The 16,358-nt window shown below is 44.5% G+C and overlaps 1 protein-coding gene across 3 annotated transcripts in view; it reads right to left on the bottom strand.

The window, feature by feature from the left end:
- Positions 1-12,995, bottom strand: part of COL14A1 (collagen type XIV alpha 1 chain) — a 158,658-nt gene extending 145,663 nt beyond the window's left edge. For 2 of the 3 annotated variants that reach the window (XM_081950574.1, XM_081950572.1), the window contains exons 1-3: positions 12,539-12,835; positions 4,784-4,907; positions 1,533-1,649 (exon numbers count right to left, since the gene is read on the bottom strand). In XM_081950574.1, the coding sequence (XP_081806700.1) occupies positions 1,533-1,649; positions 4,784-4,883 (217 nt within the window). In that variant the 5' untranslated portion in view covers positions 4,884-4,907; positions 12,539-12,835. Of the gene's footprint in view, positions 1-1,532; positions 1,650-4,783; positions 4,908-12,538; positions 12,836-12,941 lie in introns of those variants that run through there. The other variant, XM_081950573.1, reaches the window with a different exon arrangement.
- Between the last annotated feature and the right edge of the window lie 3,363 nt (positions 12,996-16,358).

The following is a 16,358-nucleotide window of genomic DNA, read 5'->3' as shown; positions in this document are numbered from 1 at the left end:
CAGTTGCAATAGCCAATATATTTTCAGGTGAGAAAAAACAGATCCACACACGAAGGTCTAACTAAACTGATTTATTGCTAATCATGCTATACACAGGAATGAGTGGTGTGGTGGCCTAGAGGTGAAGCTCTCGCCTCACAATCAGGAGGCTGTGAGTTCGATCCTAGGTAACGGCAGGTATTTATCTCTTTCTGGGCGCATTGAGAATATATCTGCTGAATTGGCGACAGGAGGAGCATCCAGCCAATAAGCACTCAGCTCTTTCAGTTGCCCAGACTCCACCCCACAAGGGATTATGGATACTAATGCACGAGAATCTTCTCAGCTAATGGTAAACACTTGTTTTGGGTTAGATAAGGGTCAACAGAATTCAAGGGAAGTTTGACTTAGTCCACTTGTGGCTTCGTACGGATTCTAGGCTGATCCCTCTTTTAACTCCACCCCCAGATTCCGCCACTCCTTCTCTGACATACACCCCGGTTCAATGGATGTGTAAGACAATGTGTGTGTGTGTGTGTGTGTGTGTGTTGTGTTTTGTTCCCTCCTTGAAGAATGCGCTTACGCCAGGTGTGAACAAAATGACCTTGACTATGTGTCAGAATGGTTGAACAATTGGCAATTCCAAATCTCGACCAACAAATGCTCTGTCTTACACATTGGCAACAAAAATCAGAACACCAAACCCAAGCTGGGCATATACGACTTCATAGATGGCCCTCACTCTGCAAGAAATCTAGGAGTACTCATCTCAAACGATCTAAGCCCAGAGCACACAGCATTGCCAAAAAGGCATTAAGAGTTGTTAACCTAATTTTGCAAAGCTTCTTCTCCGGTAACATTGTATTGCAAACAAGGGCATACAAAACTTTTGCTGGACCAATCCTTGAATACAGCTCATCTGCCTGGAATCCACACTGTATTTCAGACATTAATACAGTCAAGCGAGTTCAGAGGTATTTCAAGAGAAGAGTACTCCACTCCTCTGCTCACAATACTGTAGAATACCTTATGCTACCAAGGCTTGAAATTTTGGGCTTGGATATCCTAGAACTACGCCAATTAAGGTTTGACCTAAGCGTAGTACACAAAATTGTCTGCTACAACATCCTACCTGTCAATGATGACTTCAGCTTCAACTGCAATAATACACAGGGAAACAATAGATACAAACTCAAGGTAAACCGCTCCAAACTCGATTGCAGAAAATATGACTTCAGCAACAGAGTGGTCAATGCCTGGAATGCTCTACCCGACTCTGTTGTTACATCCTCAAACCCCTAAAACTTTAACTTTAAACTTTCTAGCACGGACCTCACCCCATTCCTAAGAGGTCTGTAAGGGGGCGTGCATAAGCACACCAGCGTGCCTACCGTCCCTGTCCTATTGTCCCCATTTATTCGTACCCATTTCCTGTGTTCATGTCCATGTTTATACTTAGACCTGTTATCTCGTACATGTTTGACAAACTAAACAAATAAATAAATAAAAAATTGGTATTCAGGTGGAAAAATCCCTTCCCCAATTCTCCTTACCTGAACTAGGAGTGATGAGAAGTTTATATCCATCAAACCTCCCTTTGGGGGCTTTCCATGAAATCTGAATACTGTCAGAACCAATAACAGTATATCTTAATCTTGATGGTGGAGCCACTGAAAGGGAATGTTTTTTAAAAAAACGGTTAATATTAATATGGCTTATCATGTTTCATTAAAAAATGCAGAACCTACAGGCATTCCAATTCATCATACATTTTTAGACAAAGCCAAGGATAACAAACATCCAAAGTGTCATATGATATGAACTTCTAAAATGATATTACCATATTTTTCGGAGTATAAGACGCACCTTTTTCCTCAAAAAGAGGCTGAAAATCTGGTGAGTCTTATACACTGAATACAGCATTTTTTGCCTCCTGAAACCCCGCCCCCTTCACCAAAATGGCCATGCAGAGCCTCTATGACAGGGGTGTCCAAACTTGGGAACTTTAAGACTTGTGGACTTCAACTCCCAGAATTCCCCAGCCAGCTGGGGAATTCTGGGAGTTGAAGTCCACAAGTCTTAAAGTTCCCAAGTTTGGACACCCCTGCTCTAGGAAGCTTTCAGAGAGCTCCTGGGGGCTGGGGAAGGCAGAAATGAGTGAAAAACGCCCCATTTTTTGCTCAACTTTGCCCCTTCTGCCGCCCCCAGGAGCACTCTATAAGCCTCTTAAAGGCTATCCATGCCTTTTTTTGGCAAAAAACAGGCCCAATGGACCGTTTTTTATCGTTTTGGGGCCCTTTCACCCCACAGGAACACTACGAACCTCCTAAAGGCTATCCATGCCCTTTTTGTTTTTGAAAAATGGGCCGTTTTGGGGAGGTTTGCAGAGTGCAAAAACTTTTTTTTTAATTTGCCTCTTCAAAACCTTGGTGCGTCTTATACTCTGAAAAATACGGTATATTATAATAAATGATAGTATATATACCTCTCAAAAAATGGATTATTGATTCCCCCAAACAAACTCTATACACCAAATGACAAAGGAGCAGAGAAAATTAGATATTAAAGCGAAGCTGAGCCATATGCTTTGTTCATATAACTTCTTTGTTAGATATGTGGGCAGCAGAGGTGGTATTTAGCCAGTTTGGACCAGTTCACCTGAAGCGGTAGCGGAAATCGTGGGTCGTCCGTCCGTCCCCCCCGCCCCCGGCTCTATGCCATCCTATTAAAGGCATGTTTTTGAGCCTGGGCACTTGCCCGGAAGGTGTGCGTGCGAGCAAAATGCATGTGTGGAAGGCCAGGCGCATGCGCGGAAGTGATGCATGCGCCTGCAAAGTGAGAGGCACGCATGTGGCAAACTGGTGGTAACAAAATGTGAAACCCACTGGTGGTTGGCAGGAGTTATACAAAGTAAATATTTTAAACTTTTTAGGTTTCTTGTGAGGAAGACACTAGAGATGATTTATAGCCGCATGAAGTAAGTATATTCTAGGTTTCACAAGGCTTCAGGACATACCATGATTTTCAAAAGAAAGCGATGATGCTGGGTATGTATTGAATTAATAGTATGAAAGGAGCTATTTGGCTGGAATGCCTGAAATTTCAAGCAATTAAAGTTGTTAGAGATTCCCTAGCCTAAAAGCAGAATGTCACTTAGGACAGAGCAAAGCTAATCTTTCTTGCCCTCCAGATAAGTTTCATTAGAGTTGGATCATTTTCAGCAAGTATAACTATTCTACGCTGGCTGGGATAAGTGGAGATCTTTATCCTAACCATCTGAAGAGTACCAGATTTGGGATGGTTGATCTTTTGCTCTGAGAAGCAGAAGACAACTATGATCAATAAAACAATCATACATCTGTCTAACTATCATGGTTTCCTGGTAATGAATCCTCAAAAGTATAGAGGCATAGACTCCATCATCCAGCAATTCCTGCCCATCTGTATACCTGCACGTATAATGCTGAGTTTGCATATACAGATGGTCCTTGGCTTACAACTGGTTTCAAAGTTCCAATGCTCAGGATGTACACACACACGTATACGCACGCACACACAGTTATCATGTGACTGCATTTATGGCCGTTTGCAGTACCTGACAGTCACCTGAGCACAACATTGTTGTCATAAACCAGCAATTCGTTCTAGTTTCTAGCAAAATCTGACCCATAGCAAGCAATGGGCCCCCTTGACGCCCTCAGTGTTTACTTAACAACACAGCATTCGCTTTAAACTATCATGTTCATTTTACAACCACCGCAAAAAGAGGTCATAAAATCGGGTTCAGACAGATGGTTCATTTAACAGCCATTAGGAGTTACAAGCATAACTGCACAACTCACTTATGGCTATAACTCGAGAACTGCATACAAAGTATTTTGGGAATTACACAATACGCTCGATGGACCTTTCCACAATTTGCCAAAGATCAGCATGTCTGCAAAAGACCTGTATTCAAATCTGCACGATTGAGGACTCGTCACATCAAAGGCTGCATCGCATATTCTTTTGTACAAATTGATTTCTGCTGTTTGTCCAGTGCCGTAACAAGCAGGGAACTGAACTTAGTTTGACACAATGGCATGTTACAAATTGTATTGGTTTGCCTTAGGCTCAAAAAAAGAAGCAATGTAAGTTTACTGAATGGGATGGATTGCATATGAGTTCTCTTTCTCTTCCACCCATCTCTGTCCCCACATTAAACTAACAAAGCCTCCAAGGGTTTTTGAGCTGAAGCTCAAACGCTTCAGCCACCAGATGAGAAGAGAGGACTCACTGGAAAAAAAACCCTGATATGGGGAAGATTCAGTGATGGGATTCACATAGGTTTACCACTGATTCACAAATGTGAGTGATTGTGCATGCAAACACACCTTCCATGCATGTATAGCTTGGTGGGCGTGGCAGGGGAAGAATACAGTAAAATCTCCATTGCTTCCACACTCCAGGGGAAGGTAACTGCAAAATCCCCATTCCCTCCCGATCAGCTGGGACTCTGGAGGCAGAGAATAGATGGGGCCGGGCCATTCAGAGGTGGTATTTACCAGTTCTCTGAACTACTCAAAATTTTCGCTACCGGTTCTCCAGAACTGGTCAGAACCTGCTGAATACCACCTCTGCCGCTAACGGTTTGGGCAAACCTGTCTGAACTGGCTGAATACCACCTCTGGAAAGATTGAAGGGAAAAGGCTTAGATTTAACATCTAAATGACTCTAAATAAACATTCAAGGTTTCTAAAAAAAAGAAAACGGGAATCCTTTTTTGAACCCCCGAGTCTCCTCACAAAATAATTGCCATGCTTACCTTGACTTAAGACAGGATCACTCAGTTGAAGAGACACAGCTATGAAGCTTAAGAGGAACCAGTTCAGGGCTTTTGATTGATGGGTGTCCATTCTTCCCATGATTTACATATAGCATCAACACACCTGGAAATGTGTAAGGAAAGGATGAGAACTTCAGGGAAAAGGCCTAGGAAGCAAGATTCTTACCAAAGCTAAAGGGATTGTCCTGGAATCCTGGGAAAGAGGTTGCAAAATAATAATTTTCTTAACAAACCAGGAATAATTGTTTTTAAAAGTTGTTTTGCAGTCCTCACTGTCTGACTCCGCAGGTGTGTTGCCAAACGCCCAAAGTTCGGTCGTGTGACTTTGGAGTGGTCCCAACTGTAGAAGTTTGGATCCAGGTCCTAAGTCCCCTTTTTGTGTCTGTCGTAACTTCGAAAGGTTGCTAAGCAACCAATCAAAGGACCAGGACTACCTGTATATCTTTAAAGAATATTTAAAGCCATGGGGGTTTTTTCCCCCCCTTTGATTACGCTTATACAAATATCCCTCAAATAGACATTAAATTCCTAGGCCTATAATGTCCTTGCTCACCCTTTTAAAAAATACTGGGCATTTTCCAAGTTTCTGGCATTAGGTCTTTGCTGAAATGCAAGTTACATATTTGTGCTTAGATGTCATTGATTTCATGTTCACACTCTTTTAAGAACTCTTGGATGGAGAGATGTCCTCTATCTTTTAGGTATGAAAGCCGGCTAAGTGACTTAGGGCTGATCAGCAGGAGACTACAAAGTCTAGGAATGAAGTTTAGCTGGGTGATCTTGGGCCAGACACTTTCTCTCAGCCCAACCCCCCCCCCTCAGGGACGTCTTGCTGTGGGGAAAATAGGAGGAGGAAGGAATATTAGATATGTTCACCACCTTAAGTTTTTTTTATTAAAATAATGAATGAATGAATGAGTGAGTGAGTGAGTGAGTGAGTGTGAATGAATGAGTGAATGAATAAGTGAGTACATGAATGAATGAGTGAGTAAGTGAATGAGTGAGTATGAATGAATGAGTGAATGAATGAATAAAGTAAATGAATGAATGAATGAATGAATGAGTGAATGAGTGAGTGAATGAATGATGGAATGAGTGAGTGTGAATGAGTGAGTGAATGAATGAATGAATGAATGAATGAATGCTGGGAAAGGTGGAAGGAAAAAGAACAGGATGAACCAGGAGCTATGTGGATGGATCTAGTACAATGGTGATGAGTGGACCATTGGAAAACCAGAAGGCCCAGGTTGAGGACAGATCCTCCTGAAGAAAGCTTTATCAGTGTATTCCTTAAGAACAGATGCTGACTTGGTAGCACATGATTGATGATTAGCATTTTTTCTCTAGACCTTTCCCCCCACTCTTGTTAGCCCTCTACCCATCCTTTGAAAGAAGTTTACTCAGCCATGCAGTTCCTTTGGTGCTCAGGAGCTAAGTCACAATTTCCATAATCTTCATGGAGGCAAATGCAGACACTACCTCCTCCTAGCACAGAATAAATAAACAAATCGCCGGAAAACAAATTCTCACAAATGTCAGGAAAAATGCTTGACCAATAGCAATTCAAGAGTGGGACCAATCCCCAAGAAAGATAATGGACTCCCCTCCCTGGAATATATTCGGGCGGAATGTGAACCTATGGTGGAGGTTTTAATACAGATTCCCACATTGAGAGGAAGCGGTTTTAAAAATTCTTTAAAAAGTGAGAAAAGGTTCCAACAATCGCACGGATCAGCTGTGAGCTGCGCGATCCTCAGAAGCTTTTTCTTCCTACCGGTTCACAGACCCAGGGACAATCGTCCCTACCGGTTAGTGAAGGGAGACGAACTTGGAGGATTTCACCCTTGAGGCTAAGTCCTAAATCGAGAACAGCAGTTCGGCATGGGAGGATCAAAGAAGGCAAGAGGGATGCTGCTACGTATGAATCTCAAGGGCTGAGTTCTCAAACCACTGAGCCAAAACTACACAAATCACATTATGACTTAGCAAAAAAAAAAAAAATCCTTCCATGGGCAATGTCAAAGCAGCTTGTGCACTGATCACACGTGGTTGTATTGCAGTGTAATTCTGCACCAGAAGTCTCTCTCTCTCTCTGGGACTAAGCAGATGTGCTGGAAAGGAGCTCGTAGAATTGCTGGTCCGCCCTGGAAAAAGTAGAACCATGCTCAGGCCCTGCTTACAGGACGCTCTCAATCTTGATATATTCAACGAGCTTCCTTTGTCAGATTTGTATAGCTCCATGATGGCAAACCTATGGCATGCATGCCACACGCGGCATCACCCCAGCTCAGCTCCACCACTGGTATAGCTAGTCCTCGACTTACAACCATTTGTTTAGTGACCGTTTGAATTTACAGCAGCACTGGAAAAAAGGGACATATGTCTGTTTTTCACATGACCGGTGCAGCCTTCCCCGTGATCACATGATCAAATGCAAATAAATACAATAGCAGAGTTGGAAGGGACCTTGAAGATCTTCTAGTCCAACCCCTTGCCTAGGCAGGAAACCCTATACCGTTCCAGACAAATGGTTATCCAACATCTTCTTAAAGACTTCCAGTGTTGGGGCATTCACAACTTCTGGAGGCAAGCTGTTCCACTGATTAATTGTTCTAACTGTCAGGAAATTTCTCCTCAGTTCTAAGTTGCTTCTCTCCTTGATTAGTTTCCACCCATTGCTTCTTGTTCTACCCTCAGGTGCTTTAGAGAATAGTTTGACTCCCTCTTCCTTATGGCCCCTGAGATATTGGAACACTGCTATCATGTCTCCCCTAGTCCTTCTTTCTATTCTATTAAACTAGACATATCAAATTCCTGCAACCATTCTTCATATGTTTTAGCCTCCAGTCCCCTAATCCTCTTTGTTGCTCTTCTCTGCACTCTTTCTAGAGTCTCCACATCTTTTCTACATCATGGCGTCCAAAACTGAATGCAGTATTCCAAGTGTGGCCTTACCAAGGCATTATAAAGTGGTATTAACACTTCATGTGATCTTGATTCTATCCCTCTGTTGATGCAGCCTAGAATTGTGTTGGCTTTTTTGGCAGCGGCTGCATACGGCTGGCTCATATTTAAATGGTTGTCCACTAGGACTCCAAGATCCCTTTCACAGTTATTGTTGAGCAAGATACCACCTATACTGTACCTGTGCAGTTCATTTTTCTTGCCTAAATGTAGAACCTTACCTTTTTCACCATTGCATTTCATTTTATTAGATAGTGCCCAATGTTCAAAATTCAGACACTTGACAACTGACTCTTATTTATGACAGTCGTAACGTCCCCAGGTCATGTGACACACACAAACCCTTTTGCAACCTTCTGACAAGCAAAGTCAAGGGTGAAGCCACTTAACAACCGTGTTACTCATGTAATAACTGAAGGGGTTCCCTTAACACCTGGGGCATGGAAAGGTCACAAAATGGGGCAAAATCCGCTCAATGACCATCCTGCTTAGCCACAGAAATTAGGGACTCAATTGTGGTCGTAAGTCGAGGACTGCCTGTACAATAAACTGAGCCCAAATAATCCCACCAACCACAGATGTAGCTAAGACATGATTGGCTAATGGGTGTTTCCAAGGGACACGGGGCACAGCTGGACTGTGGGACCTCATTTGAGTGCTTATTGTCCTCTCAAGGAAGCCACCCATATCTCTAACAGAAAAAGACATAGTAAAGGGTCAAATCTTAGCCAGATTTCGAAGAGAGAGGGAGTTGACAGGAAACTCTTGACTTCATTTCTAAACGTCTGTGGAGATTCTCAGTCATCCAGGTCCCAAAACTGATTTTTTTTTCAAGAGGCAACTGGACTTTCTGGTTTTCCTTGGAAGACGTTTTGCTTCTCATCCAAGAAGCTCCTTCAACTGGATGGTGGGGAACATAGGAGAACAAAGCCATCTAGACTTGATTCAGCAGTCCATCTGCATTTAAAAGACACAGGCCTTCTTATAATCAGGTCTAGGGGTAGAGGTGAGGGTAATGTGTTTGTTTCCAGTTCCGTGCTAGTACGATTCTACTCTATGAATGTGCAGAAATGGATAGACTGTCTATGGAAATGAAGGAGTGGGAAGAAACCGAGTGTTCTGTCCCGTGAGTCCCATGATTCCAATGAATATGCAGACACAGGCTTGGCTGTCTGCCACAACCAATTACATAGTCCCTTGGCTAGGAGCCTAAAAAGTTATCTTCAAGAACCCAAGATTAAACTTACAGAATGCTTTCTCAACAGCTCGTATAATGGACTGTTGTTTCCTGCAAAGATTCCCCTCCTGTCGCTCCATCTATAAACTCTTTGGGAGGGGCCACACCCTTAGCCAGCTGTCCTTACTTCCTTCTATGACATCTTCTCCACAGCTGTTCCTTTCTCCTACCAATTCTACGCATACACACATCAGGGACAACCTCCCTCTGTTCCTCCTCACTGCTCCCTGACTCAGATGCCACCTGGTGGCCAACAGGCCTCTCTAGTTCCTGCTCTGACTCCAAACACCCTCCAGAGTCTTCCTCATCCTCCAGAGCAGTCCCATAATGGTCTGAGCTGTCAGAGTTCACCAACAGCTCAACCGGCCGCTGCTGGGCCACAACACCGAGTACTATCAAATTTGGAATAGATGGTATTCCTGGCTTGAGCGTAAACGTAAAACTTAAGGCATAAAGGGCAAATGTATAAATGTAGAGAGAGCATCTAAATAACAATATAACTTAGGATAATGATATAGAAATAGGATTTTTGGTAAATAGGATTGTTACGAAAAATATGGATACCGATATGGAAAAACTGTTACAAGTGTAAATTTGTGTTTTGTGTTTTGTCTTTCAAATGTTGGAAAATGTAATAAATACTATTTTTTTAAAAATAATAATGCACAGGCCACTTTTTGCAAGACAGCAAAGTCCACATTTCGGATAGAGAGGACCGCTAGTTTGGAAGAGGGGTCAAAGAGGCCATCTATGTCAAAATTGAACAAGCCCTCTCTCTCATCAGACGACATCATCTATCCAGTCTGCAATACGGTCTTTTCTGCAGTTCCAAAAAGGCTCCACACCCATTTGAACCACTCAAATGACTCTGATGGCACAGATAAACTTCCAGGTCAGAGGCAGGTTCCTACCGGTTTGGCCCGGTTCAGCCGAGTAGGTAGCAATTCAACCTGCCACGCACCTGAACCGGTTCTAGGCGCCATCTTGATTTTTGTTTCTGCGCAGGCGCGGAACCATCTTCGTTGCAAAAATGTTGTTTTTCCCTCTTTTCTAATGTTGTGCGCATGCGCAGACCTTTTTAGATGCAAATGCGCACACAGGCGGAGCCGGCGGTAATGCCGGCAGCAATCCACCCCTGCTCCAGGTGACCTTAACGATTCACTAAAAGCATGCAAATGACCAGCTGTCTGCAAGGAGTATAAACCCCGCCCCCATTCCCCACCATTCATTCAGAAGTGAAGAAGCTTCTCAGATGAGAAGCGAAACGTCTTCAAAGAAAAACCAGAAAGTCCGGTTGCCTCTTGAAAAAGCACCTTTGGCTCTTGATTCCATTGTTCCTGCACACCAGGGGTGGGTTCCTGCCAGTTCTAACCTCTTTTATAGAAGAGGTTCCACAAATCTACCGTGCCTTTTAGTACCGGTTCCAGCTCCCTCCCCCGCCCGTCTGCACCACGCTTGCCCCGCCCACTGCTCAATGATTGACTGGCTCACCAATCGCACCAACCACCTCTAAGAGTCCTACCTAACCTTAAAGTATTAAAGCTGTCAAGTTTGAACATCCCTGGGTTTTTTTTCTAAAGGGTTAGGGGTGCAAGGGTCTTGTAACCTGACAGCTTTAAGACTGCTTCAAATGCCAGAGTTTCTGAGTCAACATTTTGGTTGCTAAGCAAGAGCGTTGTTAAGTGAGTTTCACCACATTTTACAAGTTGGCCACGCCCACCCAGTCACATGACTGCCAAGCCACTCTCACCCAGTCACATGGCTGGCAAGCCACTCCCACGCAGTCACATTGCCAGCAAGCCACTCCCACAAAGCAGGCCACACCTATAGAAGAGGTTCTAAAAAAATTGAAACCCACCACTGGTGCACACCTACTTCAGAGATGAATTCCTGAACTTCGAAAGAGACATGCAGAGAGAGACAGCTCCAGCTCAAAGCCCTGAGAATCGTAATGACAGACAACTGGCTCTCTGGACATGCTCAGTGACACTCTCCTTTGTGATTACAGGCAGTCCTCCCACAATTTAGCCCAACCTTTCCATTGGTAAGTCAGACATCTGTCCCATTTTACGACCTTTCTTGCCACAAATCTTAAGTGGATCCCTGCAGTTGTTCAGTTAGTCAGTTGTTGGGCTTCCTCCTCAACTTTGTTGGCCAGAAGACTGCAGAAGGGGATCACGTGACCCCGGGACACTGCAGCCCGTCATAAATATGAGTCAGCTGCCAAGCGTCCAAATTTTGATCACATGACCACGGGGATTGCTAAAACGTGAAAAACCTTCCGAGGCCACTTTTTTCAGTGCCGTTGAACCTTTGAACGGTCACTAAACAAACTGCTGTAAGTCGAGGACTACCTGTACTTCACTGGTGAGCATAGGGGGAGAAGACAGAACAGGATTCAAGGGATCAGCCAAGCGGGCAACCTTTCCAACCGGAAAATTAAAGGCAAATCCTGCGGTATCCCCAGGGGGGAATAACCAAAGACCAAAGCGCGCGCACACGTCACATACCATGCGTGTCTCCCGAATGAACGCAAAGAAAGATAAACGTGCTTAACAAAAAGAAAAAAAGAAAAAAGCAAAATCATCCAGCCCACAGGCAAGCGAGGCTCCTCTCTCTCCCTCCCTTCCTTCCTCCCTCTCCCTCCCTTCCTCCCTCCCTCTCTCTCTCTCTCTCTCTCTCTCTCTCTCTCTCATGATCAATATTGAATGTTTCATGAAGCGCTTTGCCCTGCCAGACTACTTTGATGTAACGCATGGTTGGGGAAAGGAGAGGAGAGAAGAGGAGAGGAGAGGAAAGGGAAGGAAAGGGAAGGGAAGGGAAGGAAGGAAGAGGGAATTAAAGGAAAGGAAGGAAGAAGGAAGGAAGGAAGGAAGGAAGGAAGGAAGGAAGGAAGGAGAGGAAAGGAAAGGAAAGGAAGAAGGAAGGAAAGGAAAGGAAAGGAAAGGAAGGAAGAGGGAAGGAAGAAAGGAGAGAAGAGGAAAGGAAAAGAAAGGGAAGGGAAGGAAGAGGGAAGGAAGGAAGGAAAGGGAAGGAAGAGGGAAAGAAGAGGGATTGGAAAGAAGAAGGAAGGAAGGAAGGAAGGAAGGAAGGAAGGAAGGAAGGAAGGAAGGAAGGAAGGAAAGGAAAAGAAAGGGAAGGAAGAGGGAAGGAAGAGGGATTGGAAAGAAGAAGGAAGGAAGGAAGAGAAGGGAAGGAAGAGGGAAGGAAGAGGGAAGGAAGAAAGGAAAGGAGAGGAAAGGGGAGGGAAGGAAGACGGAAGGAAGAAAGGAAAGGAAAATCTTATTATCCGCCGCTATTTATACACACAGAGAGACTCATACAAAACACATGTGCAATGCCCAAAAAGAAGAAAAGGAGTGTTGTTGGGGTTTTTTTGAGAGAGAGAGAGAGAGAGAGGGAGGGAGGGAGGGAGGGAGGGAGAGAGAGAGAGAGAGAGAGAGAGAGAGAGAGAGAGAGAGAGAGAGACTGACTGACTTTTGGAACTTGGGGTATTGTTCTTTAAAAGTTCAATGGGAAATAGGAGGACTTGCCTGCAAGGAAAAGGACCTTCGCGGAAAAGCAGACGCGCGCAGCGCTGGCCAAGCACGAGCAGCAGCAGCGCAGAAGAAGCAGCGGCGTTTTCAAGGGAAACTTTCCCCCGAAAGTTTTTCTTCTTCTTTTCTTCTTCTTCTTCTTCTTTTATCCCCCGCTCCTCTGCAGCGGCTGCTCTCTCTCGGCGCTGAAGGAGCAGCAGGGGAAGAGAAAGGAGACACCCAGTTGAGGCTAGAAGGTGGGAAGCGGGGGAAGGAAAAAAAAAAGGAGAGGAAGGGGGAAAGTGGGTGGGGGGAGAAATCCAGACACATCAGCAAAGAGGAACATTCATTCTCCTCCCGCCGCCCACCCCCCCACGCCCCCTATCTTGCTCGACCCACCCTCTTCTACTCCCTTCCTTACTAATGTCAGAAAGGAGTTGCCAGGTGGCCCCCAAGGTAAAATAAAAATAACATAGAGGATTCCACGGAATGTAAAATACTTTCTGCATGTTTGAAAAGTCAAGTTTCAAACCCATCTTAAGAGCAGGGAAGAGAGGAGGGGGTCTTTAATTTGGCATTGCAACTCCTTCCAAAGGGAGGGGGGAATTGATCAGATTTGTTTTTTAGCTGTTCAAGCTGGAAATGTCCCCTTTGTGAAAACAGAGGAGAGATACAGTAGGTCCCCGATTGTTCAGGAAAAAAAATATGTTATTTTCTCGTTTATAGAATGGAGATTAGAATTATGTATGAATTCATAACAGGGAAAATGTACGACAAGAACAAAGCAACATGGATGGAAATAGGATATCCTTATATTTGTAAATACTGAATAGACCAGGGGTGTCCAAACTTGGCAACTTTAAGACTTGTGGACTTCAACTCCCAGAATTCCCCAGCAGCTGGTTGGGGAATTCTGGGAGTTGAAGTCCACAAGTCTTAAAGTTGCCAAGTTTGGACACCCCTGGAATAGACCAATTGTAAATGAGAAGAGTGGTTATAATATTTACCTTTATATTCCAATATGTATGACAAAGACATTGCCGGGACGGTTACACCGTGTTCAATGTTTTAATGTGTGTTTAATAAAAAGCTTTTTAATAAAAAAAAAATCTTATTTTCCCAACCGCAGGAGTTAGGTTTAAATATAGGTATATGTATAGATTTGAAGCATTTCTATTCGTTTGGAAACATTTTATGTATTCACACACTACTTTCCATTACAACCATATTGAATCCTCCATTTGGGTTTAGTTTGGGGTTCCATAAATATGACAGAGCTTGAATAAACCATGGTTATGTTAAGCCTAGTTTTGTGGAAGCCATGTGTGCTGTCTGTGCTGTCTGAGACCAATTGTTAATTGGCATAGATGATGGACGATATGAATGACAGTGGCTTTTGTTAGGTAAGCTCCCCATTAGGAGAGCGAGTGTGCGGAGAAGCGTAATGAGAGTGGTGTGGAAGAACACGCACAAACCAGCATTCAGGGACACTGAATAGTAAAAGTAATAGTATTTTACTTATGTAGAAAATAGAAGTATTCAGAGTTCAATTTACACACATTTCAGTCAGTCAGTTATCAATGTTCTCAGTTAAGGATTGATCCATCGAACACAGTCCAGTATCATATAATCAGTTCAGCACACAAAGTCGCTAACAGTAGCAAAACTCACAGTAACTCACAATACATCTACAAGCAGTATCCACTGATCAGCATCTAACAAACACAGAGCTAGCAGTCATTCTGGCTCCATCTTATGGCTGCTTGAGGTAACAGCAACCAATCCCATTAGAGCAGTACTTAAAGAAACAGTACTACTCTCCTGGCTTATATATTGCTGACCCAACCGTTAGCTTACATTCCTAACAGCTTTTCTTCACCCAAACTGTTGATACAGGAAGGTGCCCAGCCTTCCAGCTATAGAGAAATCTTCAGCAGATAAAATACCAGTAGTTCTCAATTTACAACAGCTCATTTAGTGACCCTTCAAAGTTACAATCAGTGGTGGGATTCAACATTTTTTGCTACAGGTTCTGTGGGCATGGCTTGGTGGGCAGGGTGTGGCTTGGTGGGCGTGGCAGGGGAAGGATACTGCAAAATCTCCATTCCCTCCACACTCCAGGGGAAAGTTACTGCAAAATGCCCGTTCCCTCCCAATCAGCTGGGACTCAGGACACAGAGAATAGATGGGGCGGGGCCAGCCAGAGATGGTATTTACCGGTTCTCCAAACTACTCAAAATTTCCGCTACTGGTTCTCCAGAACTGGTCAGAACCAGCTGAATACCACTGTTACAATTGTACGGTTTTTCACACTGACAACCATTGCAGTATTCCCATGGTCAGGTGATCAAAATTCAGGCCCTTGGCAACTGGCTGGTATTTATGCCCGTTGCAATGTCCTGGGGTCACTTGATCCGTTTTTGCGGCCTTCTGACAAGCAAAGTCAGTGGGGAAGCCAGATTCACTTAACAACTGTGTGAATAACTTAAGAACTGCAGTCATTCACTTAATAAGCATGGCAAGGAAAACCTTACAATGGGGCAAAATTCACTTAACAAGGGTTTCACTTAGCAACAGCAATTTTGGGCTCAGTTGTGGTCGTACGTCGAAGACTACAGGGATTGGTTTTTTGAGGTGTCTGGGGCAGTAGCAGTGTTTTTGTAATCTAAGCAATTTTACGATGTGTGGACTTCCACTCTCATGCTGACTGTGGAATGCTGGGAGTTGAAGTCCACACGTTTTAAAAGTTGCCAAGGTTTTAAAAACACTGGCCTATAGTTTAAACCAGTGACGGCTAAACTTCTGGATGCCAAAAATGCGAGGGCGCATGCAAAATAGAATAACTGTGAGTGAGAGGTCTTAAGTTGGTGTGTTTGATGATCCTTTGTTTTATTTTCTTGCCTGTCCATGGTTTACTCAGGATTATTCTCCACCATTAAATTTTGGAAGAATCAATACTGTACTCTTTATATCCTGCTTTTTCAAAGTCCAAGATTTGCACCCATAATGCAAAGCGCATCCCCACAAGCACATGTGTGCACAACCCCCCCTCCCTATGCTCCTCCCCCCATGTGCGCCACACTACTCGCCTTCAGGCTGAGTTTGGTATTTCCTCCAGGGGGTCAGGGGATGCCCTTTTCGCTCTCCCCAAGCTCCAGGAAAGACTCTGGAGTCTGGGGAGGGCAAAAAACAGATCCAACAGGCCAACTGGAAGTTCAGAAACGTTCCATTTCCAGCTTCCGGGGGTGCGAGGGAGCCCGTTTTCACCCTGCCCAGGCTCCGGAGGCTTTCTGAAGCCTGGGGAGGGCAAAACCTGCCTCTCCTGACCCTCCAGAAGGCTGAAAATCAGTTGAGCATGCCAGTGGTGGGTTCCGGATCCCGTTCCAACCAGTACGGGCCCAGCGTCATCTACATGGACATGCACAGTGCGCGGATGGAGCATGCATATGTTGTACCTGCCAGCGATGCCTCCACAAGCTTCCACGATGCTCCAGCTGCTTGGCGGAGCATCGCACAAGCGCTGTATGCGCCATGCACATGCACGGAAGTGCCAAATGTACAGGTAAGGAGTTCGGGCGGGTGGGCCCTCCGGAGTATCGTACCGGAATGGTACCCGGTGCTCTGGGCAGGCTCCGGTATGCCCGTACTGGGGCATACCGCTTGCAACCCACCACTGGCGCATGCGTGCTAGAGCTGACAGCTCGCGTGCTGCCAGATAGGGCTACGCGTGCCATAGGTTCGCCATCACGGTTTTAAACTATGCAAGTTCAATGAAAGGAGCGGAAAGAAGAAGTCTGTGAACAAAAATTAAGTCTGGCTCACCTTTTGGCCTGTTTTC

Source organism: Natrix helvetica (assembly GCF_964273705.1).
Source record: "Natrix helvetica genome assembly, chromosome: 4".
NCBI lineage: Eukaryota > Metazoa > Chordata > Lepidosauria > Squamata > Natricidae > Natrix > Natrix helvetica.
This window is presented reverse-complemented; position numbering and strand designations above follow the sequence as displayed.